Source organism: Carettochelys insculpta, chromosome 1 (assembly GCF_033958435.1).
Source record: "Carettochelys insculpta isolate YL-2023 chromosome 1, ASM3395843v1, whole genome shotgun sequence".
NCBI lineage: Eukaryota > Metazoa > Chordata > Testudines > Carettochelyidae > Carettochelys > Carettochelys insculpta.
Window position 1 is genome coordinate 26,427,035 of NC_134137.1, and position 20,313 is coordinate 26,447,347.

General features: G+C 43.0%; 1 protein-coding gene across 2 annotated transcripts in view; it reads left to right on the top strand.

Moving 5' to 3' along the window:
• The first annotated feature begins 982 nt into the window (after positions 1-982).
• Positions 983-20,313, top strand: part of HIKESHI (heat shock protein nuclear import factor hikeshi) — a 29,323-nt gene continuing 9,992 nt past the window's right edge. Inside the window, exons 1-4 of one of the 2 annotated variants that reach the window (XM_074983830.1) lie at positions 986-1,114; positions 2,132-2,236; positions 2,481-2,718; positions 15,460-15,611. In XM_074983830.1, the coding sequence (XP_074839931.1) occupies positions 2,568-2,718; positions 15,460-15,611 (303 nt within the window). In that variant the 5' untranslated portion in view covers positions 986-1,114; positions 2,132-2,236; positions 2,481-2,567. Of the gene's footprint in view, positions 1,115-2,131; positions 2,237-2,480; positions 2,719-15,459; positions 15,612-20,313 lie in introns of both variants that reach the window. The other variant, XM_074983821.1, reaches the window with a different exon arrangement.

Sequence of the window (20,313 nt, forward strand, 5' to 3'; positions counted from 1 at the left end):
AGGTACTCTTCCTCCACTGCAGTGTGAAGTGGCTGAGCAGGGCAAGCCCTGGTCCCAATCCCAACCCCCATGCTTGGCTGGTAGAGCAACATGGGCTGAAGTGGGGCGGGGGGGGGAAGCAGGGCCCACATTTTTGTACCCCCTGGCCAGAGCATCTATGCCTGCTGCTGTCCAAGGGTAGCTGGAGGAGTGGGAGCAGTGACCCCTTCACTACTGTTTCCACAGTCATTGCTCACCCATCTGTCCCATTCTGTCTGCACCCCTGGTTTGCACAGCTAAGCAGTCATTCACTGCAGAGAAATCCTTACAGCTGGGTTCCCTCAAATCTTACCTGAAGGCCATTCCTGGCAGCTCGGTAAAGGTGCAGAATGCAGCAAGGACCACCTGCTCTGAGGGGAAAGGGTCTACCCCATTCAAAGCTGAGTCCCAGTAGTGCACGCTCTAATTTGGGTGGGAAACCTGGGCCTTGTCTGGATCTACCCCACAAAACTCTTCCCTTCTCCACTCACTACCTAAAAGATGTCCAACTCCTGCTTTCATTTATATTCCAGGAGGGTCCCGACTGACAGACATCCCACCATCAAAACATAAAAGCAGTCAAGCTGCACTGCAAAGTGGGTCTGTCCAACGAAAACTCCCCTAATAAATTATTTTGTTAGTCTTTAAAGTGCTACTTGACTGCTTTTTGTTTTGATAATATATAGACTAGCACGGTGCCGTCTCTGTTAATATCCCACCATGCATTGCGGGGGCCTCAGGTGGGACTGCATATCCCGCAATTGCTCCATACTTCAAAATTACGTGCTGGGGGAATCAGGCGATAGACTACATATCCCAGCCTGCACCTCTCTATGCTACCTGAGACTAAAGGTCCCCGGACGCACAGCCCTAAGCGCAGTGCATATTGGGAAGTGTAGGCCTCGTGAAGAGCATAGGCGAAGCACCATCCTTTCCCCGGAAGTAGTTCCGTAACTGGGGCTCACAGGCAGGGGCTACTTCCGGCGGGACTAGGCATTATGTAGGCTGTGTAGTGGTCGGTTGCTTCGCGAAGCTTCTGCAGTTGTAGGGCTCCGCGGCTGCCGCCATGTTCGGCTGTTTGGTGGCGGGAAGGCTGGTGAGTGGGGTCCCGAGGCTTAGTAGGGCGGCGCTTCCGGAGGGAGGGGCCTTGTGCCTGGGCGGGGTCTCTGGAGAGGCTGGGGGAGGGGTCCCGGGGGAGGGCTCGTTCTTTGCTGGAGCAGCTTGGCCTGCAAGACCGCTGAGGATGGAGGCTCCGGCTTGCGTGGGGGTGGAGTTCGTGGGACGCGAGCTTGGGCAGCTTCTAGGTGGCGGGGGCGTTTGGGGGACTCAGCCTATGGCGTAAGAAGGGTTTGGGGGAGGGTCCTGAGAAGCGCGGGGTGGGGCCAGCTGGGGATGGGGCCGTGTGGGAGGGGATCCTGGGGAGCTGGGGGTAGGGAGCTCGGCCCCTGGAGTGGCTGTGTGGGGAGGGGATCCTGGGGAGCTGGGGGTAGGGAGCTCGGCCCCTGGAGTGGCTGTGTGGGGAGCGGATTCTGGGGAGTTGGGGGGAGACATTGAAGGAAGATCTTGAGGGGTGTGTGTCACTTGGGGTGTGGGTTATGTCTGGCCGTAGTATTGGTTGTGAGGAGGTTGGGGAAGGGCCACACTGTGGAGGGCAAGTAACAGGTTGGCATGGGTCTTGTTTTTATGTCCCATTGTTGCTTTTTGGGAGCAGCTTCTCCAAAATGAAATGTGTTGGTGTCTTCTTCCTTCCCTTTCCAGATGTTCCAGTTCTGTGCAGACCCCATCCCAGTCTGCCTTCCTTCCCCTTGTAAAGGGTAGCACCCAGATTTTGGTTGCTAATGGGTGTGTAATGTTCTTTTGCCAGTAGATTGTACCAAGTTGCAGTAGACTGCAATCATATTTGGTCATACAGATGTTTTGGGCATAAGGGAGGCTAGACCAAGTATGTTGTGGTGTGGTTTATCCTGACTAGGAGCTACCTATATGAAGATGCATGTACTGATTTATCAAGTACATGGACTCTGCAATTAAGACTAGTGTGGCTTTGTGCCCTTCCCTTTAGTCATTCTTGAGCTAAATTTGTAAAGCCATATCTTATTTCTTATTTAAACAGGTTTCCATGATTAGGGTTCTGCTAACCATGTGGTCGACAGCCACTACTTAATAGACTTGGGGACTTCTGCACCATATTTTACCACTTTCCACATGGGGAACCAAGGTATTCTGATACTACCACCCTAGGTGTGATATAGAGCCTGTTTAGCTAGAGCAAAGATTGTGAAGCCTGTTGAGTGGTCTGTTGCACAATTCACATGCTGTTGTTTGCCCCTCTGTCTGTTTGTAAACTAAAATTGGCATGTGCCTCATTTCCCCTTCTTTCAAGCACTAAATGGACTTCTGATGAGGGCTCACAGGTGGTCAAAATTAAAAAATTTTAAACTAAACTTGGTTTTATATTCTAGGTGCAAGCAGTGGCACAACAGGTGGCCCAGGATAAGTTTGTATTTGACTTACGTGACTATGAAAACATCAACCATGTGGTGGTCTTTATGCTGGGAACTATCCCATTTCCAGAGGGGATGGGAGGATCTGTCTACTTCTGCTACCCTGACCAGAGTGGTATGGCAGTGTGGCAACTCCTGGGGTTTGTCACCAATGAGAAGCCGAGTGCCATCTTCAAAATTTCTGGTTTAAAGTCTGGTAAGAGCAGTGCAATATAGCAGTTAAACAATAAAGCAATTAGACAATGAAGTGGATGTTTAGTCTCCTGATGAATAAATGTAATAAGATATTGGAACATATTGTCTTGTTATTTTTTTTTTTAAAAATGTTTTTGTAGCACCTAGGAACCCTATTACTACTACACACACTCCACAATCAGTTTGTGGAACTCGTTGCCGGAGGACATGAAGACCAAATTTACAACAGTTTTTGGGTTGTTTTTTTAAGGATTAGTAAAGTTCATGAAGGGTTTGCCCAGATGGTTAGGGTTCCACCATCACTGAACCTCAGACCAGACTGGACAGCAGGGGATAGATCATTTGATAATTGCTCTGTTTTTGTTCTCTGAAGCAAATGGCACTGTCAACTGTTAGAAGACTGGATGGTGGCTAGATAGACCATTGGTCTGAACCAATAGAGTCATTCTTATGTTCTTATTCACAAACCAGGATTTTATCATGTGTCATGCTATACACTACAATGCTACTTGAAAACCTGAATGTGCATGTCTTTTCAAGTGGCTCTTCATAGCCCTAGCATTATATTTTACACAGTTCGTCAAAAGTGCCAGTTGTAGTGTCTGACTAAATGAATGTTTTTTGTGGTGTGTTGCTCACCATTGGGAGCTTGTAGGCAGTTTTCACATTGAAACTTTGAAAACTAAAGGGAGAGAAGATTTTAATATGGAACACAGTGAATTGATGAAGAACCAGCTACTTGATAGATTTCAAAATGTAAGTGGGAGTCATTGAGCATGTGTGCTTCAAAAGGATTCCTATAAAGATTGCTCCTTAGCCTATACTTTTTGACATTTATCAATGACTTGTAGGAAAGCTGAAATAGTCACTGATGAAGTTTGCAGGTGATCCAAACTTTGGGTAAACAATAAATAAATAATAGGACAGGCATTTGATACAGAGAATCCTAGATAGCTTAGTAAGATGGGTGTAAACAAACTGTTTAAGTCCAGTTCAGTCAGAATGTGTTCATCTAGGAGCAAAGCATGCGTATCATACTTAAAGAATAGGATTCAATCCTGGGAAGCAAACACTCAAAAAGATTTTGAGGCTGCAGATGAATAATCAGGTAATCCCAGGATGATGCTGTGGCCAAATGGACTGGTGTGGTATGTTGAGTAGGAGGAAGGAGGTTATTACACCTTCATATCTGGCAATGGTTTAACAGCTCTTGGAATACTGTTTCCAGTTCCACTATCCACAGTTCAAGAAAGATATTGATCCATAGGAGAAGGCTTATAATAAGAGACTTAAAGGGAGCACATATCTATTTATTGTGTGAAAGGGTAAGTCTGCACTTATGGGCAGATTGACAGGTTGGTGCTCTATCTGTCATGGTTCAGTTTAACATACCTAGTGGGGACATGCTAAATTGAGCTGTCATGGTGCTGCTGCTTTTGACCACAGTACTGCTGGCAGTCATGAGTAAGAGACATTGACAGGAGTTTCTCCCATCAACCTCCTGCTGTGTGGATGGTGGCAAACATCAATTTTAGATAAGTTGATTCCAGCTACTTAATTCTCATAGCTGGATTTGCTTATCTCAAATCAGTTTAACCTCCTAATGTAGTCCTGGCTAAAGGGAAGGTTAAGAGCGTGACTTGATAACAGGCTAGATGGGGGGTCAGTAACTTCTGGCACAGGGGCCAAGAGTGCCATGCAAGCTGATTTTCATTGGCACAGGAAGTGGGAGCTCAGCCCCACCCCCCCTCCCTCAGGCACCTAGGAGCTTGCTCAAAGCCATGCCATCTCTGGATTAACAAAAGACCAGCTAATGCTACCAACCACCACCTAAATGGTAAAGCTCTGCATCTTAACATATTTATTAATGAACCAGTAATAAGTAGGACTATTAATGATTTTAAAAAGTATCACTGGCACTCAGATAATACATGGATGTCAAAAAGTCAGATTTCAGCACTCTACCTTGGAAAAGTTGCTAGACATTCCTGCATGGGGTACTAATATTTGGTAATGGGTTCTTCAGCCTAACAGGGAAAGGTAAATGTGATCCAATGAGTTGAAGACTGAAGCAAGAAAAATTGAGATTGGAAATAGGGTGTCAGTTGATACATTGAGGGTAGGTAACCATTGGCACAACCTGGAGTTGCAGAAGGGACCATTATGATTATCTATTCTGACCCCTTGCACATTGCAGGCCACAGAACTTCACCCATCCATTCCAGCGACCTGTGACCTTTGGCTGAGTTACTGAAATCATCAGATCATGATGTCAAGTATTAGTTAAGGAGAATCCACCATTTACACTAGTTTAAACCTGCAAATGACCCATGCTCCATGGTGCAGAGGAAGTCGAAAACTCTCAGGGTCTCTGCTAAACTGGTTTCATGTAAAAATTCCTTCTCATTCTCAAATATGGCAATCAGTTGGATCCTGAGCATAAGGGCAAGACCCAACAGTCAGATGCCTGGGAAGTTCATCAAGGGATATGGTAGTTTCTCCATCATTGGTAACTTTTAAATCAAGATTAGATTTTCTTCAAACATTTTCTCTAGAAATTATTTTGGAGAAGTTCTGTGGCCTATATTATGTAGGAGGTCAGACTAGATCATAATGGTGCCTTCTGTTTTTGGAATATATGAATTTGCACATTTCAGTAAATTATATATTTTAAAATTTATTACACTAAATTTATTAATGATTAAAATGAACTATTACTTATTTAGTGTAAAACAGGTACTCTATTAGTAGCGTTTGTTAGGCACTTACATGCAAATACCAGTCAATATTTATATTAACAGGTTCATTTTTGATTTTAGTAGCCTTACATAATAGCTTCATGAAACCAGCCTGTGGGAGTCTAGAAGATGTAGTACGCTGTATATTTTATTCCTGGAAATACCAGTTTTAGAAAATACTTTCCAGATTTTTGAGCATTTCTAGTTAGCATTTCAGTGTTTATAGTGAACATCCCCCTGAAGTGAATTCTGACTAGGTGGCCCACAGTGCTCCCTTGACTTCTTTCCATCCATGGGCAGAATAGGTTTTAGGTGCACCCAGGCATGTGCATATGTGCACTACCAACCACTTGTGTGTGGCTTTGAGCACTCTGCTAATCAGCTGTGCAACACCTGAATCTCTCCTGGGCAGTTGCCCAAGCACTCAGCTTAGAGGGCACATGGGTGGCCTACTCTAATTTAAGAGCATTTTCTGTGCACACTCTAATGCTTAAGGCTGCAGTTCTGTCTTGGTTGTTGAAGAAGTCAGATTCTGTGACTTCTGTAGCTTCAGCGGGCGGTGCAGTTAACCCAAGGGCTGCCTGAGTATCTGTCCCTGGGGCTAGCTGTATTAGTTGCTGCCAGCTGTCCATGGGGAGCACTCTAGCAGCAGCTGGGCCTGGGAGTGGCAGGAGCAGAGACTCTGAAGTGTGCATTCAGGGCCATCCCAAGGGGGGGAACCCCCCCATGTCCAGGGGCAGGGCCTGAGAACCTGCTCTGCCCCTACCCCACCCTGTCCCCCTACTGCCTCCCAGGCAGTGGGGGCCTAGGGATTAATTAGGGCCAAGGGCTGGGTGTGGTGGAGGCAGCAGGGGATGCCTTCCCTCACTATGTGGGTAGCAGGAGCAGCAGCCTGCTTCATCCTGCTGTGCTGCACCAACCTCCCAGCCCACTGCATCTCACTTCTGTGATGGGAACCAGAGGGGCTTTCTGTTTCCACCTGCTGGGGAGAAGCTAGGTGCAGTGGTCTGGGAGGCTGGTGTGGCAAGACAGAGCAGGCTGTGGTTCCTACCACTTGGTGGGGAAGGCAACCCCTGCTGTATCTGGCCCTTGCCTCCAGGTAGCACCCCCCACCCCCATCTCACCTGTCTATAGGATGGTTGGGTTGGCTGCTGCTGGTCCCTGGGGCAACTGACCCAGTTTGTCTTAGGGATGGAACAGCTCTGGATGCGTTGGCAGCCCAAGCAGCAGTAGTCCTGGGGATGGCTGCTCCTGTGACCCCAGAATTGTTCCTAGGACCACCCAAACAGCAACAGTCCCAGAAGTAGCTTGAAAGCCTGTTATCTCAGTGCAGGGGGCCCTCTAGGGCAGTGTGCTCACACTGTTTAAAAAGCTTGGGCTCCCACAGCACCAGGGTGCAGGAGTAGAGATTTTTTGTAATGGATATTTTTACTAAAAGTCTTAGACAGATCACTAGCTGTGGTTTTGTTGTTTTTCTTTTTTGTTCCTGTATAATGCCTGTGATTTGTTCAGAACTTTTAGTAAAAATATCCATGACTAAGTTTTAGACTTATTAATGCACTACAACGGGTGTGTGGCGTGGGGCAAAATTTTGTATGGAGGGCACAGCACAATTGGCTATTCGGTCTGAGGCTCATCCATGTAACTAAAATGTTGAAGTATGTTACACTTTTTATGTATGTGCATTCACATTTACATGCTGATTTATAAAGTTTTTACATTCTACATACATATGTTGTTACTCATGCCGAAAGGGTTTTTTGTATGAACATAATGGAAATACCCTTTGGTTTGCATTACATTAGACAGGTTGTGGGTGGCGGGCATTAATTGCAGGGACAAAAAGTGGAGCCTGACATAAAAGTGCTCACCCCTGCATTACAGCATGGACAGTTTATAGCATACAGGTCAAATCTAGACTGCCCCATGATTTTGAACAGCCCACAAAATCTTATTTACTTATTATTTGAGTTGTAATATAAAAATGTTCTGGACTCTGGTTGTTGACTATAACTTGTCCAAGGTATTTGGATCTTGATAAATAGACTACCCCTGCATTACAATAGTGGCAAAGTGAGCTGTTGTAATTAATGCAGTAATGCCTACTGCAGCCTTTTGCTGTTAAATACACACTTCTAGTTTTCCCTTCCTACCTTGCAGCTGTTGCTACCCTCTAGCTCAAAGAAATTAAAAGTTTTAGAGGTGGCTGCATCTTAAATGATTCTCCGATTGCTGTATTTCACTTCCTCATGAAGATCTAGAGGAAAAAACAACGCATTTCTGGTATAGCAAAATGACCAGTCCTCAGTCTCTGAACATGATCGTTTCAAGCACCTTCAGAGTCAGGTGCAGACTTCACTTTGCAAAATGCAAGATGAATGGTGGGAGAGAAAAGCAGATGAAGTCCAACACTACATTGGCATGAAGAAGTCCAAGGTGTTCTTCAGTGCTATCAAAGCTGTATGTGGACCTTCAGGGCCAAGTATTATACTTCTCCCATCTGCAGATGGCATGACCCTCCTGAGGGAGAAGGGCAGCATCGAAAGGTGGAGAGAGCACTTCAGCAACCTTCTCAACAGGCCCTTCATTGTTGATCCTGCGGCCCTTGACTGGATCCATCAGAAACCCACACTAGACAGTCTTGACCTTCCCCTACAATGGATGAGGTCAAAAAGGCAATCAGCCAGACCAGCTCTGGCAAAGCCCCTGGGATGGATAGTATCCCTGTTAAAATTTTCAAGGCAGCAGGACCAGTGTCACCTGAAGTCCTTCACAGCATTTGAACCAGCATCTGGGAAGAAGACATGTCCAAAGACTTTGGGGATGCCACAGTTGCCTTGCTCATCAAGAACAAGGGCAACAAAGCTGACTGTGGAAATTACTGGGGCATCTCCCTTCTCCCTGCTGCTGAGATGATCTTGGTTCTAGTCATCCTCAACCATCTGATCACCAGGTTTTCAGAGCAGAACCTACCAGAGGCACAGTGTGGTTTCCGCCCAGGCCACAGCACCATTGACATGTTTGCTGTTCGTCCGGTCCAGGAAAAGGGCATAGAGCAGAACTTCGTTTTATACGCCGTCTTTAGAGACCTGACCAAGGTGTTTGACACTATCAACAGAAAAAACCTGTGGATTATCCTGTCAAAATTCCTGACTGGCTTTCTTCTTTCCATTAGTGAGTCTTCAGATCCATTTGAGATATCCAATGGTGTGAAGCAAGGGTGCATGCTGGCCCTAGTGCTATTCAACCTGGACCTGGATCACAGAATCTACATAAAGTACAGGCTTGATGGGTTACTTTTTGACCTTTGTTGTTTGAATGCTAGAACTAAGATGCTTTACAGGCTCAGTCTCGAAGCCTTTTTTGCTGATGACTGTTTGGTTTGACCATCAGCTTAGGAAAGACTGAGGTACTGTTTCAACCTGTTCCAGGATCTGCTGTTCTTTCAGCTTCAATCTCTATTGAAGTAACAGAGTTAGAAACAGTGGATGAGTTCAAGTACCTCGGCAGCATGATAGCCAGTGACGGCTCCCTTGACAAAGAAATCTATGCCAGGATCTGCAAAGCCAGACAGGCACTAGGATGTCTGAGAGCATGAGTGTTGAATCAGCACAAAATCCGACAGTCCACTAAACTGAAAGTGTACGAGGCTGTTGTCCTGACCAGTCTCCTGTATGGATGTGACACTTGGACGTTGTACAGAAAACATGTGAAGCTGCTGGAGCACTTCCACACATGCAGCCTGAGGTCAATACTGCACATTCGGTGGCAGGACAGAGTCATGAACCTGGAAATCCTTGACAGAGCAGGAACCACAAGCATTGAAGCCAGAATTCTGAAAGCCCAGCTTCGCCGGACAGGGCACATCACATGAATGAAAGAGTCAAAAAAAAAATCCCTAAGCAACTCTCTATGGTGAACTCTCGCAGGGCAAAAGGAATCGAGGTAGGCCTCACAAGAGGTATAGAGATTGAGTGAAGGCCAGCATTGCTCATGCTGGATTAAAGTCAAAGCAGCTAGAGCAACATGCAAAAGACTGAACAAGCTGGCATGCTCTCGTGTGTCACGTGTATAACAAATTCGAAAAGCAGTGATGCATATGCCTGATTGATGCTCATGAGAGGAGGAAAGCAACAGCAGCAGCCACACCGACAGAGCCAGGATAATTCCCTGGCCTCCCCGTGAACACCCATGCGAGTCCACGACCAATGAGCCTGTGCAAGCTACAGACATCATCGTTGGTCATAACAGACCGCCAAGAAGATTTTTACACAGTTTTAAGATGTTCTGATCCTGTGGTTCTAAATAAATTAATTTAATTTATTGTAAAAAGTTATTAACAGTTTTCATATTCTGAGTCAGACTCAGCAGTGACCCAGGTCATCTTAGCTTAAAGGCTGGGGGGAGAGAGAGGAAAAGCTCAGTTATGTTCTTAGCGCTGAAAAAAATATTGCTGTTGGAGTATCACTTCATCACCTCCTTACTTTTCAAATTATATTGAATGTCTCTGCCTAGATTCTTTGCGAAAGTGCCTGAGTATGGCCCTATTAAATAAAATGAAATTGAAGCACTTTGGGAAAATGTTTTTTTTTTGTTTATGTATTTTTTTCTGTACTTTTGTAGCAATACATTCTTGACATTTTAGAGAGATTTTGGAAGTGGCTGTGGAACTGCATCTCACTTAACTTTGTGGACAAATAATATTTTAATAACATATTGCCCTGCTATATTATTCCTTACATTTTGTTAAAGCTTGATATGGAATCTTGGAAAATCAGAGAACTTTAAGATGCGTTCGTGTCAAATTTTACAAGTTAACACTCAGTCAGCATTAGATGAATGATTTAGATTCTTCAAGAAGTTACATTGGGAGTAGTATCGTTTTGTTTGAGTCAGTACTAAACACTGCTCTGCCTTGTCAGGAGATGAGGCCTTTCACAGGAGATTTAAATTAACACTGATCACTTGTGCTTCTCAGAAGTTGCTTTGGTTTTCTTAAGAGAATTGATAATAGCTGCAGGAAGAGGCTTACTTTCAGACCTTATTTATTACATTGTAGCTACCGAAACAATCTGCTGGCATTTGGCTCACCTCTGCTGTGGCAGTATTTAACTAGTGTTTGGAAGACTTACTGTAACATACATAACCTGTAAAGTGCTTTGGGCTGAAAATTACTGGTAAATGTTAGTGGAGAATTGTCTAATTTTCCCACTATTTCTAAAATATTTATATCAGTTTTTTTTACCTTCTTTACAAACATGAGTTCCAAAGCAGTTCCCCAATAACTTGATTTTCCCCATAGAACTACATTTTAATATATCTAGTGCATGCAGTTTCAGGCTTAGCACTGATCTTATTTCATATGGGGAAGTTGCAAAGAGATGTATCTTGCTGCAACTGAAGGTCAGCATTTCCGAATGTGTTGCTGGTTCCATACAGCAGTACCTGTATTCCAGGTAATCACTAGTGCATGTAGAGAACAAGCATTGTCATTTATTGATACTAAATGCTCGTGTGGTTTTATAGCTAATTGCATTTGCATAACATGGCTGTGTGCTATTTGTCTACCGTGTAAAGGGTATAGGATAGCTGTATGGTGGGGAGGAACTGAGAAAATATTTTCAAGAGCAGGAAACCAGGAGTTGAGATCAGTTACAGAATAGTGCAAGTCCATAATATTTTGCCTTTTTTCTGAGTATCTCAAGTTAGTCACAAGCAGTCCCAACTTGTGAGAAGTATACATGCATTTTACAGATGGATAATCTTGGCAAAAAAGGTCAGTGACTTATCCGATTTATAACATGGAAAAGAATCGAGTGTGATTCCAACATCATGCTCTAACAAGACCACTGCTATTCTACTTAGAGTCTTGAATGAGGAGGTTGAACTTGAATTTGATCCTAAGAAATTAAGAAGAGATATGGTTCTGGACTGACTAATCTGGCTGCAGCATTCTGGGCTTTATAAAGTTTTAGGAATTTAAAGCAGTGAATGGCAATACTTAAGATGGCAAGACTTTTGCAGTGCTGGCAGTGTTCCAAAGGCGGTAACAGGCAAAACTAAAGACAGGAAATACGGAGAAAAAAAGCTGGGCAACCATGTTTCAGATATTTCTGGCCTATGATGCACGGCCAGATCTTAAGGATGGTGTTGCAGAAATCAGCTATTGTTAGAAAATTAATCAGAACCAAGAAAGTAATTAAGAGGTCTACAGAATACCATCACTAAGGATCGGAGGGGTAGCCGTGTTGGTCTGGATCTGTAACAGCAACGAAGGGTCCTGTGGCACCTTATAGACTAACAGAAAAGTTTTGAGCATGAGCTTTCGTGAGCACAGACTCACTTCATCGGATGCATCTGATGAAGTGAGTCTGTGCTCACGAAAGCTCACGCTCAAAACTTTTCTGTTAGTCTATAAGGTGCCACAGGACCCTTTGTTGCTGTTACATCACTAAGTACTAACTGAATCCTTTCATTTTCTGACAAGTGTCAGAGAGGTACTCTCTTCATTTTCTGTAATTCATAGGGTGGCATATATAGGGCTTACATTCTTTTCCTTTCTGAGTCTAAATGGCTCTTCTGGAATTACTGGTCTTATCTGAAAAAAGCAATTTAATTACTAGTAAGGAGAATAATTTTTCTCCCTCTTCCTTGAAATAACCTTTTAGATACTTGAAAACAGTTATCATGTCCCCTCTGTCTTATCTTTTTCAGATTAAACAAACCCAGTTCTTTCAGTCTTCCTTTATTAGATCATGTTTTCTAGACCTTTAACAATTTTTGTTCTGTTTCTCTTGACCTTTTCAGTTTCTCCACATCTTTCCTGAAATGTGGCATCCAGAACTAGAAATAATACTCCAGTTGTGGCCTACTTGGCTTAATCTAATTCTTGACACCCCCCCTCCCCACTTCTACCCCTCTACTCTCTGATTTGCTCACCTTGATCATTTTTTTTCTGATTCATCAACTTTGATTACTGTTTTTGGTTCTCTGTGCCTTAAATATTGAGTCTGTTCTGGTATGGCTATGGTCTGAAGAAGTGGGTCTGTCCCACGAAATCTCACCTAATAAATTATTTTGTTAGTCTTTAAAGTGCTACTTGACTGCTTTTTTGTTTTAATCATTTTAGTTGCTCTTCTCTGGACACTTTCTCTTGTAGCTGTCTGCTCATTTTGTCTGGCTGTTTTCAAATCTCCCTTTACACAGTGATTAAGACAAATTACATTTGACTCTCACCTGGAAAGTGAGGGTAAAGATTAAATGGAAAAGCTTGTTTTTATTTAACAGTGTCTAAAAGTGCTAGGCACTCTTTGTTGCAAGAGGGAAAACGTGCTCTTGGCACTTCAGAGCTTGCAGTCTGACTATAGACATGAGATGACAAGTGGAGGTAATAGGTCACCATTTTGGTCTGCCTAACCTTGTGCTGTCCGGTGTTGTAATGATCTACACAAATCTTTAGTCTTCCTCTCTCAAAACTTGAGATGTAAAACTATGTCTGTGTTTGATAATAGAAATGGCTGGAAAATAAACACGCAGTTTCTGTTTTGGCCAAGCAGAAGCGCTTTGAAGTGGCTGAGTATAGTGGCTAAAAGTTGGAGGAAGAGAGAAAAATAGCTCAGTGTGAAGAGCCCATCCCTGCTAGGTCTTTTCTTGAAACATGGGGTTTTTGTTTCTTGTATTTTTCAAGCATTGCCACAGAAGGCAGAAATGTGAATACAAACTATTAATATTTTTTTCATCTTGACAGATACTTTAAAATACTACATTCCTCAAAATGTTGATTTATATGTTGTGAATAGGCAAGCTAGGCACTGAAAATGTGTATAAAATATTTTGATATGGATTGTGATTGTCATATGGAGTAGATAGCAGACTGATATGTTATTGAAGGATATTGATTGTGATGGTAGAGTATAATTCACATACAGCAGAGGATAACTATATTTTGTCGCTGAAAGTGGACAGATCTTTATTAGTGTTCAGCACAGCACTGAACGAATACTCAAGTATGCATGCTGGAGCACTGGAAGGGGGAGCCAGCAATCCAGACAGCATCTCAACTTGTATATGAGGTGGGAGATAGGTATGCTCTTTAGTTTCAAGTACACCAGTGGCTTGTGATTATTTAGAGCACTGGTATAGTTAAACCTGTTGGACTGTTTTGTAACAGATGAAAAGCTGATTTCTTCAGAAGAAAGAGGATTATAAATTTATCATTGGTCATAAATGTATGGAAAATTCTACCAACTTTATTGCTATCAGCATTTTCTAACAATAGAAAACTGGCAAGAGTTGGAAGCTGAATATGATCTTCAGTTAGTCTGGTTTCCAGTAGCTTTATGTTGTACTCTTGTAGAACCTAGCAGTATAAAGCAACGCTGTGGTATCTCTCTGCAGCTTAGGTTGACTTTAAGTAAATGTGCTACACAAAGCATTTGTAAGTAATGGGTTAAAGCACCATTTCTGTTATTTGCCTTATGGTAAACAAATGTATTGAAGTACCAGTGTGTGCTTTTCTCATGAGAGACCGCTCATTCCAAAGTTTCATATTCAGTCATGGAGTCAGATTAAGGAATACGTGTGAGATCTGGAAGGGTGTGTCCGTCTAGCAGATCTCAGTCAAGGAAATTAGACTTGAGGTGACTGAGGGAGGCCCATGGCATGTGGATGGGTTAAATCACCAGGAGTTAACGAGAGGGCTCCACCAGCTGCCTTTTTGGTGCTGAGACACTTTAACAATTGGGTTAAAGTAAGAAGTGAGTTGGACCGTCTCTTGTTGAGCTTATTAGCTGCTATTTGGCAAAATAAATCCATAGCCAGTGTACAGCAGAGGTGGCAGGTAATGTCAAGTGCTGGATGTACCTCATTGCAGATTGCAGTGCTATGTGGAAATGAACAGGAGGGAGTGACCTATCTCAGTGACTCTAGATAATTGTTTTTAGAGCACTCATTAGATTTGGGTTTAGAGCTGATTGAAGCTCAGTTTAGAGGAGTCAGAAGCGGTAATAGAGGTCTGAGATGCAGCCTGACTGAAATGTTTGCTGCTTAGTAGTGCTTTTCAACCTAGTTGTTAATGGATTCTCCACTGGCTTTTGAGTCCAACAGAGCCTTTTATTTTTCAACCACTTCTGTCTGATTTGGACCTTGCTACCGTCATTTGTGGCTTTATAATATTGAGATTAGATTACTTTATGCTACAGGGGAGAGCCTTGAAGCTCACGAAAACTTAAGAAGCAGTTGTCTACTTGCTTATTGTGGCATGAATCACTACGCTAACCTTCACAAGCCTTCACTTACTTTTTATTTGCTATTACGTGCTGTTCAAGGGAATGGTTTATTTACAATCATTTAAAAATTCATGTGTCATCCAGCGGTCATGATGGGAACCGTCTGAAAATGAATGCTGCATAATAGTTGTATAATCCAAGGCATAAATATGGTCATATCTTTTAATACTGAATGAACCCAGGGACTGGATTTGGTGCTGAGTTAGTTCTGGATTCTTTCTGTCTACATTTCTGTGGATATTAGAGGATGGGGGTAGGACTATAACATTGTACTCCTGAGCTTTTTAAAAATGATCGTACCCCCTGTTGTACTGGAAAAGTCAGTAATAGCAAGATGCTAAAATGCTTCTGAATCATAAATACAAATATATGACCCAACTGGCTTACCTGGAAGGTTAGTTTACTTAGGGGGTTTTAAAAACTGATTAACTCTTCCTTACAAAACCCTTTCCCTTTAAGATTCTGTTATGGATGGTCTCTCTCTTCTTCAGTTATTAGCAAGCTTAAATATATTCCTGTATTTTTAAATTATCGTTGCATTTTAAAGCACTTATAATATGAGCTGCACATGATTGTTTCCATAATTCTTTATATGTAGAGAGACCCTGTATTTGGAAGTAACTAGAAACCTCATACATAAGAAATCTTGATGACTTAATGTAATAGTCCTGATGATGCCAAGTCTGACATTTCTGCTGTTTACGTTATTTCTTTCAGGGAAAGGTAGCCAACACCCGTTTGGAGCAATGAACATCCCCCAGACACCATCTGTAGCCCAAATTGGGATTTCAGTGGAATTGCTAGAACATTTGGCCCAGCAGACTCCTGTAGCAAGTGCTGCTGTATCATCAGTAGACTCATTCACTCAGGTAATTTAAAAACATTTGTTTCCAGCGGTCTTTTGCTCATTAGCGTGAGAGCCAGCTGAGTCAAGCTCTCTGTGAAAACAGATGTCAAAAACTGCCACTAGTAGTTCTAAAACTATGGTCACCAATTGTCTATTACCTGACTAACTGGCGCTCCCTTCAGTCAGCAAAATAGTTCAGATAAGATTTTTTTTTCCTTTAGAAAAATATAGAAATTGTGTATGTTTAACCATTGCAATAGTCTTTATACTTACTCTCAAGTGGAATGCTGATGTATTTCCCCCTTCAAAACAAGTAGTACTATGTACATGATTTATAATCCAAGTAAAATTTCTTCAAAGGAGTATTTTAAGCCTCTCCATGACAGGAGGAAACACTGAGGCATTAAGAAGTTACATAGCTGAAGTTGGACTATCAAGATCCCTCAACAGGACTAAAATACAGTGCCTCAGCTTTAGGGATTAGAAACACTTGGGGTGGAACATGAGTTCAAATGGTAAAGTAGTCTTCTGTCACAGAGTTAGCTATGTAACTTCCTGTGACCTTCCTGCATGCCTGGATGGAGAGCAGTGGAGAAGGAAACAGCCATACATGGAGGGTCACCGCATAGCTTTATGGGATACATACCGGACACTTCTGGAGGCTAATAAATTTGAATTAAAGACATGGCACTTCCACTTCTGCAGAGGACACATGGCATGGGGAACCTGGGCAGATTTGTGGGAGGGTTGAATTGTGTTACTGGGCGCTCTGAATTCTGGGACAGTGCTTTGCATTCTGGGATTCTAACAGGAAACACCCAGAAGCAACCAGAGGTAAGGCATTGTGAAATAGGTACCCACAATGCCCCACTCACGCTGTCGAATTTGCACAGGGCATTGGGGATGCAGAAACTCGACATGAAAAAACGGTGGGTTGAATTTCAAGGTTTGTGGACACTTAAATTCGAATGAAGGTAAAAAGTTGAATTTATTAAAATCGAATTTCTCGTAGTGTAGATGCAGTCAAAGTAACAGCTAGCTGTACCTGCACCTCTGTTGTCTTCCTGGTGTCTCCAGCTGCATGGCTGTAGGCCCCATGCAAGTACAAGTTTCAGGGTAAAAGTTTGGAATTCTACCACTTTTATACCAGGAACTGGGTTACAGTGTTTCTCTCTCTGTGTGAGAGTGAGAGAGAGAGAGTGAGTCAGTTGTACTTACCCTGTGTTTGGATGCCTGTGGTTCTTCTCTTGGGCGTCTATGAACAGTTGTGTACAGTGATCAGACAGCTTTCTTACAACAGAAATTTTGTTTAATAGTAGGTGCAGAGCACTGGTGGTGAGGTGGGTATTTTAACAATCTACATGCAGGTGCGTCTAGAGTATTAGTCCAAGTGTGCGCTTCAGGGGTAATATCATTATGACTACGTCACTTGGGGTATGAAAAATCCAAACTACTGAGTGACATAGTTATATGAACCCAGTCCCCCTGAGTAGAGCTTTTGCTGTCAACATAGCTACCATAGTTTAAGAAGGTAGATTACCTATGACGACTGGGGAAAGCTCTCCCATCAGCAAAGGAGCACCTTCTACTTCAATATTACAGTGGATAGCTGTGGAATCTCCGTCATTGGAGATATTTAAGAACAGGATGGGTAAATATCTAACAGGATGATATAGATGGTGCTTGATCTAGCTGTGAGAGCAGGGGACAGGACTTGACCCCTTGAGGTCCCTTCCAGTTCTAATATTTAGCTGCATCATTTTAAGTGTAGCCCTCCCTTATTGTTCCTTCCAGACACCTCTACTAGGTTCCAGTTCTCCAGCTGTGTTTCTACTAGAAAGACTCTACTGCCACAGCCCCCCTCATCCAGATGTACCCTACGCCAAGAGAAGGTGTTTTTTTGTCATTATGGGCATGCCGCCTCCACATACAATAAGTTGTGTTGACAGTCACTATTCTGTTGCCAGCACATTTACTTTGGGAGTTTTGCTGGCATAATTGTGTTCAGGCTTTTTTTTTCTTCCACATTCCTGACTAATGTAACTATGCCAATAGTATATTTCAGTGTAAATCAAGAATCATTCTGGTTCCCCTGGACACCTATTGCTTCTTTAAACCCTGCTAGTTGTAGTTTGTTTTTTTTAAATTTCTGTGGTCCTATGCTTTGATTCTCTTGTTGAAAATGAATCTTGCTGGCACTGCGGGATAATGAGCCAGTGATTCTGGCATTGTCTTTTAAGAGCTCAAGTGTTTGCTGAGGAATGGCTTACCTTAAGAAAGAAAACATCTCATCTATTTTTAGACACTCTTGTTGGTCTAAAATTTAGTCCCATAATGAATATTCCAGTAACACGATCAATATACATTATTTGTAAATTTTTACTGAGCAACTCCAAATCTGTCACTGACACACTCTGAAGAACCTTACAGTTGATCCAAGGCTAAGATGCATATTGATGAAGCTCAGGGCTGTTATTTGAGGAGCGGTGGGAATGGCCAAAGCAGTTGACGTACTTCAGGCAGATACTGTGATAGCTCTATCAGGAGTCTTGCACTGCTGCTTTAGCTAGCTCAATCCTCCTGGTTCTTGCTTTTGTGGTATGCTGATGCAGAGTTTTGCTGGTGGTGCAGAGACCCTGGTCTGATCCACATACAACTGGATTACCTGTTCCCTTTGCCATGACCACCTTTCCTGCTCCAGCACCTTTAAGCAGTGCTTCTCTCCCATTCCCTCCTCCCCATCTCCTGACTATTCAGTGGAATAATAACTTTGAAGCTCCCCTCTAGTTTTATTTCACACGGAGGGCTATCGTATTTTGGGCATAAAATTAAGGTGTGTCCCACCTCCCAGAGCTCATCTCAGATGTGGAGGTAAATGGGCTTTTGGTGTTCACCTGGGCAATCAGGGGAATAGTTATCCCAGCCAGGACTTTGTCAAGCTGGGACTTAAAAACCTCAACAGATGGCGTATCCACCACCCCTTGAGGCAGTGCATTCCAGTGCTTCACTAGCTTCCTGGTGAAGTAGTTTTTCTTAATATCCAACCTACACCTCTCTGTCTTTAATATACTAAGCATGCAATGGGGAGGGAGTGGAGAAAAACAGGATGGTTTCTGAGCAGTATTTCTCTGAAGCACCACATTTTCCATTGCTGTTTCTTAAATCACTAAGATAATTTGTGAGATAATTGACAAAGCAGCTAATGTCTTGTACTAACAAACTAAAGGAATGGCCTGCTGGGTCAGACCAACAGCACATTTAGCCCAATATCATGTTTTTCTGACAGTAGTTACAGTTGAAGGAATGACACTTGATATCAGAAGATCACTTTTTACAAGTATATTCCCATGCTTAATTAGTACATGTTTTTATAAAAAATGTAAAAATATGCTTCAGACTTAGTTTGTGCTACAGAGTTTTGCCAGCGTAGCTGTGTCAGCTAGAAGTATGGAGGAAAATCTCACAGACACTGGCCAATGTAGCAATGCTGACACTAGCCGTCCCCATGCAGATCCAATTATGTTGATGGAAGAGTACCTCTGTTGGCTTAGTTAATGTTGTTCAGAAAGGTGTTTCTGCTATGCTTTCAGAACTCCTGTCAGTTTTTTCTGTGTCCACTAGGTGGCTCTACTGGCACAGCTATACTACTGGCAAATGCTCATACTATTTCTCAGGAATATGGTTGCTCCAGCACTAGGTATAATGATAAGGGGTGATATGGCTGGAAAAGTAGGTTTTGAGAGGTGCTTGTATTACGTTTTATATTTAGTCATCATTTGTGTCAAACTAAAATTAAGCTGAATTATCTTGCATTGAACTTGGATTTTTCTTCAAGTGATAGTCCCTGTTGTATTCAGCTGTGGATTCCACATGTGCCCTACATGCCCAGAATTGGAGAATTTGAGAATAGTGTCGACTGGTCTGTACATGCACCCTGGCTTGCCTTGTGCTTCCAAGTGAGGTGATAAAGGGCAAGGCAGACTGACCACCCCTTTAATCCCTATTCAACAGTGTCTGGTCAGGGTCACAGTCTTTATTGTTCTTGACTCTGGTGTTGTTTCTAAAGAACAGTATTATTTTAGCTGTAAATAGTTCATAGTTGTAGATGTTTTTAATACCTTTTTGGTAATTTTACAATTAGATTAGGCAATAGGGGTTTCCTTCATCCTTCTCCATATACCTTTTGGGTACCACTCTATACCCAGAACTCTGGGCTTCAGACTCTGCACACTTCTGCCTGCAATCTTTCTCAGTCAGCAATGACCATCAATGCAGCCTCCATACCCTCAGAGAGAGCTACACGTCAGCTCAGTGCAGTATTTGTTAGTCCTTCAACAGCTGTACCTGAGAAGGACAAGCGCTTTGCCTCTGTAAGTACCTCATGGGGTTGACGATGGGCGCTGCCTCTTCCTGCGCGGTTCCTGGGGCTGCATCAGCAAGGCATGTATCTCCTGCTACAAAGTGTGACTTCTGCGCTGGAGGACCACCCCAGAGAGGGGCTTAGTCAGGAAGGACTGGGAAGCCTGGGAGTAAGTCTTCATTTAAATCCATTCCAGAGATATTGTATGTGCCTTCAAGCAAACCCACCAGCAGGGCTCATAAGAATGTCTTGATACTATCATCATTGCTACCACCAATGGCCAGCTGGCTTCGGCATCACCAGTGTCTCTCCGTTAGCAAGATGAAATCTTTGTTACCTTAAGGCATGGCTATAGTCAGTTTAC